At 62.4% G+C, this 13,042-nt stretch overlaps 2 protein-coding genes across 2 annotated transcripts in view; both read left to right on the forward strand.

Annotated features, from left to right (window-relative positions):
- The window catches only part of MVD (mevalonate diphosphate decarboxylase), an 8,659-nt gene extending 478 nt beyond the window's left edge, over positions 1 to 8,181 (forward strand). Inside the window, exons 2-11 of the mRNA XM_071757062.1 lie at positions 2,329 to 2,614; positions 3,279 to 3,349; positions 3,460 to 3,574; positions 3,673 to 3,819; positions 5,481 to 5,680; positions 6,453 to 6,527; positions 6,689 to 6,907; positions 7,008 to 7,123; positions 7,211 to 7,319; positions 7,930 to 8,181. Coding sequence (XP_071613163.1) covers positions 2,329 to 2,614; positions 3,279 to 3,349; positions 3,460 to 3,574; positions 3,673 to 3,819; positions 5,481 to 5,680; positions 6,453 to 6,527; positions 6,689 to 6,907; positions 7,008 to 7,123; positions 7,211 to 7,319; positions 7,930 to 8,010 — 1,419 coding nt within the window. The 3' untranslated portion in view covers positions 8,011 to 8,181. The remainder of the gene's footprint in view (positions 1 to 2,328; positions 2,615 to 3,278; positions 3,350 to 3,459; positions 3,575 to 3,672; positions 3,820 to 5,480; positions 5,681 to 6,452; positions 6,528 to 6,688; positions 6,908 to 7,007; positions 7,124 to 7,210; positions 7,320 to 7,929) is intronic.
- Positions 8,182 to 8,880: 699 nt separating this feature from the next.
- Positions 8,881 to 11,567, forward strand: CYBA (cytochrome b-245 alpha chain). The gene is made up of 6 exons (XM_071756547.1): positions 8,881 to 9,173; positions 10,397 to 10,466; positions 10,687 to 10,761; positions 11,014 to 11,097; positions 11,179 to 11,260; positions 11,343 to 11,567. The coding sequence occupies exons 1-6, from the start codon at positions 9,116 to 9,118 to the stop codon at positions 11,523 to 11,525; spliced, it is 552 nt and encodes a 183-aa protein (XP_071612648.1). The 5' UTR covers positions 8,881 to 9,115; the 3' UTR covers positions 11,526 to 11,567.
- The last annotated feature ends 1,475 nt before the right edge of the window (positions 11,568 to 13,042 follow it).

The following is a 13,042-nucleotide window of genomic DNA, read 5'->3' on the forward strand; positions in this document are numbered from 1 at the left end:
TGGCTTTGTCCCAGCTCTGCTCCAGCAGCACTGGCTGCCTGGGGCTGCTTTAGGTTTGGGGACTTTGAAGCCATTGGAATGGGCTGCCCAGGGAAGGGGTGGATTCTCCATCCCTGGAGATATTTCAAAAGAGCCTGGATGTGGCACTCAGTGCCATGGGCTGGGAACCACGGGGGGAGTGGAGCAAGGGTTGGACTTGATGAGCTCTGAGGTCCCTTCCAACCCAGGCCCATTCTGTGATTCTAGGATTCTATGAACTGTTGGGGTTGGAAGGGACCTCTCAAGGTCACCCAGTTCAAGCCCCCTGCAGGAACCAGGGGCACCCTCAGAGCTTTGAGCATCTCCAGGGATGAGGTTTCACCACCTCCCTGGGCAACCTCTGCCATTGTTCCCCTCGTGGGGAAGAAATTATCCCTGACATCCAACCCAAAGCTACTCTCATTTAAAGCCATTGCCTCTCATCCCATCACCCCCAACTCCCTGAAAGAGGTTGGAGCCAGGGGGGGGTTGGGCTCTTTTCCCAGGCAACTCTCAGCAAGACAAGAGGGCACAAGAGGTCTCAAGTTGTGCCAGGGGAGGTTTAGGTTGGACATGAGAAAGAATTTCTTTAGGGAGAGGTGTGCTCAGCCATTGGAATGGGCTGCCCAGGGAAGGGGTGGATTCTCCATCCCTGGAGATATTTCAAAAGAGCCTGGATGTGGCACTCAGTGCCATGGGCCTGGGAACCACGGGGGGAGTGGAGCAAGGGTTGGACTTGATGAGCTCTGAGGTCCCTTCCAACCCAGCCCATTCCAGGATTCTGTGACTGGGATCAGTCCTGGAGGCTGTGAGCAGACACCACCCCTCCCTCAGGCCAGGGAAGCTGCGGGGCTGTGACCCCAGGGGGATCCCAGGGGGTGTCCTTGTCCCCTCCCCACCTGCTGACCCGTGTCCAGCTCTGGGTTGTCCCAACCTCTGGGCAGCACCACTGAGCTCTGCCTTTCCTTCCTCCTCCTCCTCCTCCTCCTCTCTGCCCCCACACCACTGCAGGGACAGCCCCAGCTGCTCTGGGGAGGAACTGGAGGGCCCAGGCTCTGCCCCAGCAGCTCCTCTGCCTTTTCCTTTCCCTTTTCCCCTTTCCCTTTTCCCTTTTCCCTTTTCCCTTCTCCCTTTTCCCTCCTCCCTTCTCCCTTTTCCCTTTTCCCTTTTTTCCTTTTTTCCTTTTTCCCTTTTTTCCTTTTTTCCTTTTTCCTTTCTTCCCTTTTCCCTTTTTCCCTTTTCCCTTTCCCCTTCCCTTTTCTTTTTCCTTTTTCCTTTTTCCCTTGTCCCTTTCCCTTCCTTTTTCCTTTTTTCCTTTCCTTTTTCCCTTTCCCTTTTCCCTTCCCCCTTTTCCTTTCCCCTTTTTTCTTTTTTTCCTTTTTTCCTTTTTTCCTTTTTCCCTTTCTTCCCTTTTCCCTTTTCCCTTTCCCTTTCCCTTTCCCTTCCCCTTCCCTTTTCCTTTTCCTTTTTCCTTTTCCCTTTCCCCTTTCCCCTTTCTCCCTTTTCCCTTTCCCTCTCCCCAGTACACAGGGCCAGGGCCAGCTCTGCCCTCGGTGTGTTCCCTGCCACGTTTTTTTTGCCTAAACTAGAACTTCAGGTGAGATGGACTGGTTTGGGTTGTATTATTATTATTATTATTATTATTATTATTATTATTATTATTATTATTATTATTATTATTAATTTTTTTTTCAGAGGAAGAATGAAATCCACCAGGTCTTTGTAGCAAACCATTTTTTCTCAATAAAGGCAGTTTCACCCACTGGCTCTACCCTTCCTCCCGTGTACTGGCCATACTGGGAGCTGTGGGAGCACTCGGGGGGGGTGCTGGGACTATCGGGGCAGGGAGGGCAGCAAGGGTTTGGGGAGCACTGGGATACTGGGGATACTGGGAGCACTGGGATGCGAGAGGCACGGCGGCTGTGGAAGCACTGGGAACACTGGCAGGGCAATGGGGATGCTGGTGCACTGGGGTTACTGGGAGCACTGGGGGCCGGGGCAGAGGGGGTGATGGAGTTACTGGGAGTTACTGGGGGAGCTGGGGCAGTGGGGTGCTGGGGTTACTGGGGGTTACTGGGGTTACTGGGAGCACTGGGGGGGCTGGGGCAGAGGGGTGCTGGGGTTACTGGGGGTTACTGGGAGCACTGGGGGGGGCTTGGGCAGAGGGGTGCTGGGGTTACTGGGGGCTATGAGGGGTTACTGGGGGTTACTGGAGCACTGGGGGCCGGGGCAGAGGGGTACTGGGGTTACTGGGTTACTGGGTGTTACTGGGAGCACACGGAGCATGCGCAGCTCCTTCCCGCCCCCCAGCAGTTCCCGCGCACGCCCCCTCAGTGGGCGTGGCCTCGCCGTGGTCCGATCGCTGCCATTGGACGCCGGTCCCCGGGGCGCCGCCGCGGCAGCCAATGGCGAGGCGGGAACCCTCGGCAGGTGACGGTCACGTGGGGGGAGGGGGCGGGGCCCGGGGCCGCCTCCCGGTACCGGGGGCTCCGGGGGCAGCGGCGGCGGCGATGGCGGCGGCGGAGGAGCGGGGGGTGGGCACGGGGGGCAGGGGTGACCTGCACGGCCCCCGTCAACATCGCCGTCATCAAATACTGTGAGTGGCGGCGGCTCCGGGACGGGGCGGGCGGGACCGGGGACCCCCGGGGAGGAGATTCCCCTCCCCGGTACCGGGCGGACGGGTTTGGTACCGGGATGGGGGGAGACCGGGCAAAGGAGCCGGGGCGGGCTGTGCCGAGCGGGCTGTGCTGTGCCGGGCTGGCCGTGCCAAGGTTTGCCGAGCCGGGTGACACCGGGCCGTACCGAGCCGTGCCGGGTGACACCGAGCCGTGCGGTGCCGTGACAAGGGACACTCGGCCGTGCCAAGCTGTGCCATGTTGCACTGTGCCGTGCTGTGCCGTGACAAGTGACATTATGCCGTGCCAAGCTGTGCCATGCCCAGCCAAGCTGTGCCAGCCTGTGCCGTGCCATCCTGATGTTGTGCCATCCCGTGTCAACCTGTGCCATCCCATCCCATCCTGTCCCATCCCATCCCATCCCATCCCATCCCATCCCACCCCATCCCATCCCATCCCATCCCACCCCACCCCACCCCACCCCATCCCACCCCACCCCACCCCATCCCATCCCCTCCCATCCCCTCCCATCCCACCCCATCCCATCCCACCCCATCCCACCCCACCCCACCCCACCCCACCCCACCCCATCCCATCCCCTCCCATCCCACCCCATCCCATCCCATCCCATCCCCTCTCTCGCAGGGGGCAAACGGGACAATGACCTCATCCTGCCCATCAACTCCTCGCTCAGCATCACGCTGCACCAGGACCAGGTGTGTACAGGGTGCCGAGGCTCCCACCCAGCTCCCCCCACGCCACACACAGGGGGTGCTGAGCCCCCCAACTCACCTCCCCCCCCTCTTTTTTCCCCCCTCCCCCCAAGCTGAAGACCACCACCACGGCCACCGCCAGCCGGGACTTCACCGAGGACCGGCTGTGGCTGAACGGGGAGGAGGCCGACGTGGGGCACCCCCGGGTGCAGGCCTGCCTGCGGGAAGGTCGGTGTCCCCCCCGGCCCCCCATCCCTGGAGGGGTTCAGGCAGGGTGGGGGGGATCCCCTGGGCCATCCTCCTCCTCCTCCTCCTGTCCCCCCCAGTCCGGCGTCTCGCCCGCAAGCGCCGCGGGGGCAGCGCCGAGGACGCGGCCGCTCTCAGCCTCTCCTGCAAAGTCCACGTGGCCACCCAGAACAACTTCCCCACTGCTGCTGGCCTGGCCTCCTCTGCTGCTGGATACGCCTGTCTGGGTGAGCAGGGACACGGGGACAGCGGGCTGTGCCCCCTTCTTACAGTCACACACCTGGAAGGTTGGAAGGGACCTTAAAGCCCCCCCAGTGCCACCCCTGCCATGCCCAGGGACCCCTCCCCCAGCCCAGGGTGCTCCAAGCCCCATCCAACCTGGGCTGGGACACTGCCAGGACACAGCCACAGCTTCTGGGGACATCCTGGGGCTCAGCACCCTCAAATCAGCATTGTCAGGGTTGGAAGGGTCCTTAAAGCCCCCCCATTCCCACCCCTGCCATGCCCAGGGACCCCTCCCACAGCCCAGGGTGCTCCAAGCCCCATCCAACCTGGACCTGGGCACTGCCAGGACACAGCCACAGCTTCTCTGGGAAACCTGGGGCTCAGCACCCTCAAATCAGCATTGTCAGAGTTGGAAGGGACCTTAAGGATCACCCAGTCCCACCCCCTGCATGGGCAGGGACCCCTTCCATTAGGTTGTTCCAAGCCCCATCCAGCCTGGCCCTAAAACCTTCCAGGGATGGATGGGGCTTCCACCACCTCTCTGGGCAACCTGTGCCAGGGTCTCAGCACCCTCCTGGGGAAGAACTTCTTCCCAACTTCCAATCTAAATCTCCCCTCCTTTAGTTTGAATCCATTCCCCCTCATCCTATCCCTACCTGACAGCCTCAAAAGTTCCTCCCCAGCTTTCCTGGAGCCTTCAGGTCCTTCAGATCCTTCAGATATTTCCGATCCTTCAGATATTCCAGATCCTTCAGCCCCTGGAAGGCCACACTAAGGTCTCCTCAGAGCCTTCTCCTCTCCAGCCTGAATCCCCCCACCTCTCTCAGTCTGCCCTCCCAGCAGAGCTGCTCCATAACCCTCTGAGCATCCTTCCCTGGACACATTCCAGCATCTCCATGTCTTTCTGGTAATCAGGGCTCCAGAACTGGATGCTGTACTCCAGGTGGGGTCTTAACCTCCTGGAGTTCAGTCAGGACCAGTGTAGGGTTCTGCATCCAGTGAGGAATAATCCCAACCAGCAGGACAGGGGAGGGGGTGTCCTGCTGGGAAGCAGCTCCATGGAGAAAGCCCTTGGAGTCCTGGTGGGCAGGAAGTTCTCCAGGGGTCAGCAGTGTGTCCTGGGGTCCAGCAGATCAGGGAGGTTCTCCTCCCCCTCTGCTCTGCCCTGGGGAGACCACAGGAATACTGGATCCAGTTTGGGGCTCCCCACTTTGGGAGAGACTGGGATCTACTGGAGAGAGGCCAAGGGAGGATGATGAAGGGACCTGAGCATCTCTGCTGGGAAAAAAGCCCTGGGGCTGTTGAGTCTGGAGAAGAGAAGGCTGAGAGGGGATCTGCTGAGTGTCCATCAGTATCTGAGGGGTGGGGGGCAAGAGGAAGGGGACAATCTCTTTTTGGGGTGCCCGGTGATAGGACAAGGAATAATGGGGTGAAGTTAGAACATGGGAAGTTCCACCTCACCATGAGGAGAAACTCACTGAGTGTGAGGGAGCCCGGGCTGCCCAGAGAGGTTTTGGAGTTTCCTCTGGAGACTGAACCCCCCCTGGGTGACCCCACTTTGGGAGGGGGGGTGGGGTGGGGGTGGTGTCTGGAGGTCCCATCCAACCTTCCTGCCATTCCCTGCCTGGTTCTTGCTGTGCTGACCCGGTCGGTGTCCCCGCAGTCTCGGTTCTGGCCCGGCTCTATGGTCTGGAGGGGGACCTGTCAGAGGTGGCCCGGCGCGGGTCGGGCAGCGCCTGCCGCTCCATGCTGGGGGGGTTCGTGCAGTGGCAGAGGGGGGACAGACCCGATGGCAGGGACAGCATCGCCCACCAAGTGGCCCCAGAAACACACTGGCCCCAGCTCAGGGTCCTCCTCTTGGTGGTGAGGGGATGGGGGCACCTCCTGGGTGGGGGGGAAAGGGGGACGAAGCCCCTCGGTGGGGATGGGGGGGGTTTGCTGGGAGCACCCCAACCTCGTGTGGGTGCAGAGCCTGGGGTCAAGGGATCTGGGGCTGGGTGGGATTTTGGTGGGGCCACTGGGAGCACCCCAATGCCCTATGGGTGCAGACCCCCGGGTCAGAGGAACAGCCATGTGGGGGTGCAGACTTTGGGGTCGAGGGAATCTCCTTGGTGTGGGGCTGAGGGGCTGGGTGGGATTTGGGGGGAGGGTGCTGGGAGCACCCCAGCAATGTGTGGGTGCAGACTTTGGGGTCAAGGGAACCTCCTGGGGGTGGGGGTGGGGCACTGGGTGGGATTTGGGGGAGGGTGCTGGGAGCCCTATGTGTGGGTGCAGACTTTGGGGTCAAAGGAACCTCCTTGGTGTGGGGCTGGGTGGGATTTGGGGGAAGGTGCTGGGAGCACAATGTGTGGGTGCAGACTTTGGGGTCAAGGGAACCTCCTGGGGGTGGGGGTGGGGGACTGGGTGGGATTTGGGGGAGGGTGCTGGGAGCACAATGTGTGGGTGCAGACCTTGGGGTCAAGGGAACCTCCTCGGTGTGGGGTTGGGGGCTCAGGAGCCGGGTGGGATTTGGGGAGAGGGCTCTGGGAGCACCCTTAACCCCCTGTGTGGGTGCAGACCCTGGGGTCTGGGGATCCCCCTTGATGGGTCTGGGTGCTCGTGTGGGGTGATGTCCCAGCACCTGGTGCCTCCCCAGGTGAGTGAGGAGAAGAAGCAGGTGGGCAGCACGGCGGGGATGCAGACCAGCGTGGACACCAGCCCCTTGCTGAAGGTACGGGGGGGTTGGGGGCCCGTTGCTTTTGGGGTGGGGAATTTCTCCGTGCTGGGGTGGGGGTTCTGTTCTCAAGATGCCTCCCCCACCCCTCAAACAAAGCCCAAAGTCTTGGGTGTCCCCAACCCGGGGTGACCGTGTCCCTCCTCCCGCGGTGGCAGCACCGGGCAGAGGTGGTGGTTCCGGAGCGCCTGGCCCAGATGACCCAGCACATCCTGCAGAGGGATTTTGAGGGTTTTGGCAAGCTGGCCATGCAGGACAGCAACCAGTTCCACGCCACCTGCCTCGACACCTTCCCCCCCATCTTCTACCTCAACGACATCTCCCGCCACATCATCTCCTTGGCTCATCGCTTCAACGCCCACCACGGGCACATCAAGGTACCTGGGTGGGGGGGGGGGACACACACGACCCCGGGGGTCTCCCAGTGCTCTGTGGGGCCGTGGTCCCTCACCGTGCCCCCCACCCAACCCACCACAGGTGGCCTACACCTTTGATGCTGGTCCCAACGCTGTCATCTTCACCCTGGAGGACACGGTGGCCGAGTTCGTGGAGGTGCTGATGCGCAGCTTCCCCCCCGCCCCCAATGGGGACCGGTAAGGACAGTCCTGGGGCTTACTGGGGTGGGGGGTGGCAGGGGATGGGTGGGGGAGGTCGGGACTGAGGGTTTGGCTGTGCCCTAGGTTCATCCAGGGGCTGCCCGTGGGCTCGGCCACGCTGCCAGAGGAGCTGGTGGCCACCGTGGTGAGGGACCCGGTGCCGGGAGCCATCCGGTACATCCTGCACACCAAGGTATGGGGCTGGGCTGGGGCAGGCTCTGCCTCTGTCCCCCTCACCCAGGGGGGAGCTGAGGGACCCCCTTCTTGTCCCCAGGGCAGCACAGGACCCCACCCCTGTCCCCATCTCCAGGGGGGAGGGAGTCTGGGGACTCCATCCCCGGCTTTATGGGTGCGCAGGACCCCGTCTCCAGGGGGCTGTGCAGGAATTTGTCCCCATCCCGGGGGGTTGGATGGGACCCCATCCCTGTCCCCATCCTCAGGGGTGTTTTTGGGACCCTTTCCCTGTCCCCAGGCTCTGTGTGGGTCCCTGTCCCCATTTCCAGGGGTGGTTTTGGGACCCTATCCCCATCCCCAGGGCTCTGTGTGTTCCTGTCCCTGTCCTCAGGGGTGGTTTTGGGACCCTATCCCTGTCCCCAGTGCTGTTTGCAGGACCCCAGCCCTGTCCCCATCCCCAGGGATCCCCCATCCCTCCCCAGGGCTGTTCCTGAGACATCACCCTGTCCCCAGGGATCTGCAGGACCCCGTCCCCTGGACATGTCCCCAGCTGGTGTGACCCGTGGGGTGGCTTTTTGGGCTCTGTGGGGTCCCAAGCTGTCCCTAAGCTGTCCCCTTTGTCCCCACAGCCTGGCCCTGGTCCCCAGCTCGTGGATGACCCCAAGCAGCACCTCCTGGGAGCTGATGGCCTCCCCTGCCACCGTGCCTGAGCCCCGGTGACACCCACGGGGACAGCTGTGACATTCTGGGTGGAGTGGGCTGAGGGGTGCTGAGTCCATCCAGGTGCAAAGCTGCCCCCAAGCTCAGGGGGGGGGGGAGATGTGACCCCCCCGGGGCTGTTTTTTAATGTTTTGTATGGAAATAGAAGTTTTCCAGCAGCAGCACTGGTTTGGGGTCTGTCTGCCATCCCTGTCACCCCCGTGTCCCCCTCCTTGTCCCTTGCGGGGCTGCTCCTGTCCCCTGTTATCCCAGTTGTCCCTGGTGGCACTGGTCCTGTCCCCCCCCATGTCCCTTGTGGGGTTGATCCTGTCCCCCTGCACCCTCCTTGTCACCCCCATGTCCCCTGTCCCCTCCATGTCCCTTAGAGGACTGCTCCTGTCCCCCCCCATGTCCCTTATAGGGTTGATCCTGTCCCCCTGCACCCCCCTTGTCACCCCCATGGCCCCATGTCCATTATGGGGCTGCTCCTGTCCCCCCACTTGTCCCTTCTGGGAGTCATCCTGTCCCCCCCCCATGTCCCTTGTGGGGTTGATCCTGTCCCCCTGCACTCCCCTTGTCACCCCCATGTCCCTTGTCCCCCCCATGTCCCTTACAGGGCTGCTCCTGTCCCCCCCCACGTCCCTTGTGGGGTTTTTTCCCCCGCACACCCCCATGGCCCTTGTCCCCCCCTTGTCCCCCCCATGTCCCTTACAGGGCTGCTCCTGTCCCCCTGCCACCACCCCTGTCACCCCCGTGTCCCTTTGGTGGGCCGGACCTGTCCCCGTGGGTCGGACTCATCCTCCCCCCATTGTCACCCCCCAGGTCCCTTCGTGTCCCCTGGGGGGTGGGGCCTATGGGGAGGGGGCGTGGTCAGTGACAAGGGGGCGTGGCCACCCCACATCCGCTTTCCGGGTCGGAACGAGCAGCACCGGGCTGGGAAGAACCGGGCTGAGCTGAGCCGAACCGGGTCGGGAGGAGCCGAGTGGAACCGAACCGAATTTGAAGGCGCTGTAAACCAAAGTCCGGGGAGGGGCGGGCGAGTTGAACCGGGCCGGGAGGGGCCGAACCGGATCGGAACCTGGTCAGAACCTGATCGGAACCGGATCGAGACGAGCTATGGGGCAGATCGAGTGGGCCATGTGGGCTAACGAGCAGGCGCTGGCCGCTGGGCTCAGTGAGTGCGGGGAGGGGGGTTCTGGGGCTGCCCCGGTTCCGAGGGGGGGCGGCTGGACCCCGCGAGGTGCCGGCCCGGCAGTCCCGGGAGTTCTGGGGGTTCCGGGAAACGTGGGACGGGCGGGGAAGTCCCGGTCCGTGGGGATGCGCAGGGCTGGAGCCTCCTCTTCCTCCTGCTCTGCCTCCTTCCTCTTCCCCCTCTGCTCCCCTTTCTCCCCCCTTCTTTTTCTCTTTTGCTTTTTATTTTTGTTTTTCTTCTTCGTGTTCTTTTTCTTTTTATTCCCCCCATGTTTCTGTTACTTTTTGCTTCTTTTTTATGTTTCTTCTTTTTTCTCCTTTCTCCTTTCCTTTCTCTCTTTTTTTTTTTTCTCTTTTTTTCCTTCTTTCTCTTTTTCTCTCACTCTTTCTCTCTTTTTCTCCCTCTCTCTCTTTCTCTCCTCATTCCCCGAACACCCAAAACTCACCAAAACTCATGGGTGCAGGTGACATTTGCCCAGGGCGCCAAAAACCCAGAACCCCCCCAGCCCAGAGCCCCCCAGACCCCCCCCAGTTCCCTCCCTGCATCGCGGGGGTCCCGCACGCAGACCCCTCATCCCCATTTGGGGTCGGGGCTGCATCCCGGGTTTGGGGGCTCTATGCCGGGTTTGGGGGGCTCTATCCCGGGTTTCTGGGGGCTCTATCCCGGGTTTGGGGCTGCATCCCGGGTTTGGGGGGCTGTATCCCGAGTTGGGGGGGGCTGTATCCCGAGTTGGGGGGGGCTCTATCCCGGGTTTCTGGGGCTGCATCCCGGGCTTGGGGGCTCTATCCCGGGTTTGGGGGCTGTATCCTGGGTTGAGGGGCTGCATCCCGGGTTTCTGGGGGCTGTATCCCGGGTTCGGGGGCCTGTATCCCGGGTTTGTGGGGGCTGTATCCCGGGTTTGGGGGGGCTGCATCCCGGGTTTGGGGCTGCATCCCGGGTTTGGAGGGCTGTATCCCGGGTTTGGGGGCTCTATCCGGGGTTTGGGGGGCTGTATCCCGGGTTTGGGGGGGGCTGTATCCCGGGTTTTGGGGGCTGTATCCCGAGTTGGGGGGCTGTATCCCGGGTTTGTGGGGGCTGCATCCCGGGTTGGGGGGCTGCATCCCGGGTTCGGGGGGCTGTATCCCGGGTTCGGGGGGCTGTATCCCGGTTTGGGGGGGGGGGGTCCCTGTCCCTGGGCAGCCCCCAGCCCCTCTCTGTCCCCGCAGTCCTGCTGACGGGTGGCATCGTGGCGGTGGCGGGGCAGTTCCAGGGCTGGTACTTCGCAGCCTATGCCATGTATCCTTCCCGGGAGGAATCATCCCTGCAAATCCCTGCCCCCAGGGGAGGGGCAGACACCCTCCTCAAATCCCTGAACCCAAATCCCTCCCCTTCCTGCCCCAAACAGCCGCTTTTGTTTGGTTTTTCAAGTGAGGGTTTTGCTTAGGGATTAATCCCCCCCCACACACCCCCCCACGAGCATCCCTTTTCCTTGACCTCACCACCCCCCCCCTCCAAGTGCTGCCGGGGTCTTTGTCTGCCTGCTGGAGTACCCCAGGAGCAAGAGGAAAAAGGGCTCCACCATGGAGAGGTGGTAAGTGCTGTGTGCCCCTTCCCCACCCCTCAAATTTTAGTGTGTGTGGGGGGGAACCATGGACCCCCACCCAGCCACCCCCAGACACAGGGACCTGGCACTGGGCTCAGGGCTGGATCCCACGAGTGGGGGTTAACACAGGGATGGGGGGGGGGGGGGGTGTCCCTGGGGTCTGGGGGTGTCCCTGGGGTCTGGGGGGGTCCCTGGGGTGGGGGTAGTGTCTCCTCTGACCCCCCCGATGTTGCTCTGCAGTGGGCAGAAGTACATGACAGCAGTGGTGAAGGTGTTTGGGCCCCTCACAAGGAATTATTACATCCGAGCCATCCTGCACGCGGCGTAAGTGGGGTGGGGGGGTCAGGGTCGGGGTGCAGGACCCCCCCCCCCCTTCCTCCCCCTGACCCCCTATCTGCCCCCCAGCCTGGCTGTCCCTGCTGGGTTCCTCCTCTCCACCATCCTGGGCACCGTCTGCTTGGGCATTGCCAGTGGCATCTACCTGCTGGTGAGTGCTGGGGGGATCTGGGGGGGGGCTGGAGGAGGAAACCCCCCCCCCCCCTAACACCCACCCCCCTGTGGCTTCGCAGGCTGCGGTGCGTGGGGAGGAGTGGAGACCCATCGAGCAGCAGCCCCGGGAGAGGCTGCAGGTGGAGGACACCATGAAGCAGCCCCCCAGCAACCCCCCACCCCGGCCCCCCCCTGACGCCCGCAAGAAGCAGGGGGTGGAGGTTGGGGGGCAGGTGAACCCCATCCCTGTCGAGGCTGAGTGATGGGGAGGGGGGGGGTGGAAATAAAGCCCCTCCTGCTCCTGCCCTGCTGCTCCTCGTGCTCCTGCTTCCCACCTGCACCCCAGCTCCTGGGGATCCCCAAACCCCCCAGGGATGCTCAGCTCCTGGGGGGGGATGTGGTAGTCCCCAGCTCCTGGGAATCACAAAATTCCTGAGGGTTTCTAAGCTTCCAAATTCCAGGGGTTTCCCCAAATAACCAGGGATGCTCAGCTCCTCAGGGGGGGGATGGTCCCCAGCTCCTGGGAAAGACAAAATTCCTGAGGGTTTCTCAGCTTCCAAATTCCAGGGGTTTCCCCAAACCCCCCAGGAATGCTCAGCTCCTCGGGGGGGGGGGATGGTCCCCAGCTCCTGGGAATCACAAAATCCCTGAGGGTTCCTCAGCTTCCAAGTTCCAGAGGATTCCCCCAAACCCCTCCCCCTCAGCTCCTTGGGGAGGGAGGGGGTGTCTCCAATTCCTGGGGATCCCCAAATTCCTGGGCACTCCTCAGCTCCTGTGGGATCCCCAGATCCCTGAGGGCTCCCCAGCAAGTTCCTGTGGGATCCTCAAATCCCAGGGGATGCTCAGATCCCTTCTGGGGGGGACATCCCCCATCTCCTGTGGGATCCCCAGGAATGCTCAGCTCCCTGAGTCATTCTCAGCTCCTGGGGATCACCAGGTCCTTGAAGGCTCCCAGGCTCTTGGAGATATCCCCATATCCCATGGGATGCTCAGCTCCCAGGGGGGGTGGGGGTGGGTTTTGCAGCACCCAGGGGTTCCCCTGTTCCTATGGGATCCCCTCATTCCAGGGGATGCTCAGCTTCCAGTGGATCCCCAGGTCTCCAAGCAGCCCCCAGTTCCCTGAGGAATTCCCAAATCCCAGGGGGTCCCCGGGCCCCACAGCCCCTTGGGGAGGGGATCAGGCAGCTCTGCTCCCTGCACCAGCTCTTGCTCTTTTTTTTGTCACTTTTTGGTCACTTTTTTGCAATAAAAGGTGGGAAAGATGCTGACTCCTCCTGCCTCTCACTCCCCTGGGACTGGGCTTTGGTGGGGTTTTTTGGGTTTTTTGTTTTTTTTTTTAAGGACAAACACTCCAGTTTTAGGCACCCACTTGTAGCTGCAATGAGGGGGGGAGGTGAGGGGGGCCTGACCTGCTTGGTGGTGACAAATCCATCATCCCCCCTCCCAGCCCAGTCTGGCAAGGGGTGCAGCCCCCCCACCCCACCCCACAAGGGCACCCATGGGTGCTGGGACTTGTGGTGACCCCAGCAGATGGCGCTGGGTCCCTGGGACATGGGTGGATGAGGGCAGAGCCATGGGACAGATTTGGGGGGGCTGGAGGAGTGGGACACCCCCTCCCCAGCACCTCCCATCTCCTGCTGCACTGGGGGGCACTGGTTCTTTGCCCACCATACTGGGAGATACCCCCCCCTCCCCAACCCCCAGAAGATTGGGACACCCATGGGTGCCCCCCCCCCCTCCATCCCCATCTGCACCCCCTTTGACCCCCACACCCTGACTG

Source organism: Heliangelus exortis, chromosome 13 (genome assembly GCF_036169615.1).
Source record: "Heliangelus exortis chromosome 13, bHelExo1.hap1, whole genome shotgun sequence".
Taxonomy (NCBI): Eukaryota; Metazoa; Chordata; class Aves; order Apodiformes; family Trochilidae; genus Heliangelus; species Heliangelus exortis.

Coding starts and splice junctions, on each gene's coding strand:
- CYBA (XM_071756547.1), top strand. CDS start 9,116: ATGGGGCAGATCGAGTGGGCCATGTGGGCTAACGAGCAGGCGCTGGCC. Junction 10,467..10,686: donor TACTTCGCAGCCTATGCCAT/GTATCCTTCCCG, acceptor CCCCCCTCCAAG/TGCTGCCGGGGTCTTTGTCT. Junction 11,098..11,178: donor CGAGCCATCCTGCACGCGGC/GTAAGTGGGGTG, acceptor TCTGCCCCCCAG/CCTGGCTGTCCCTGCTGGGT.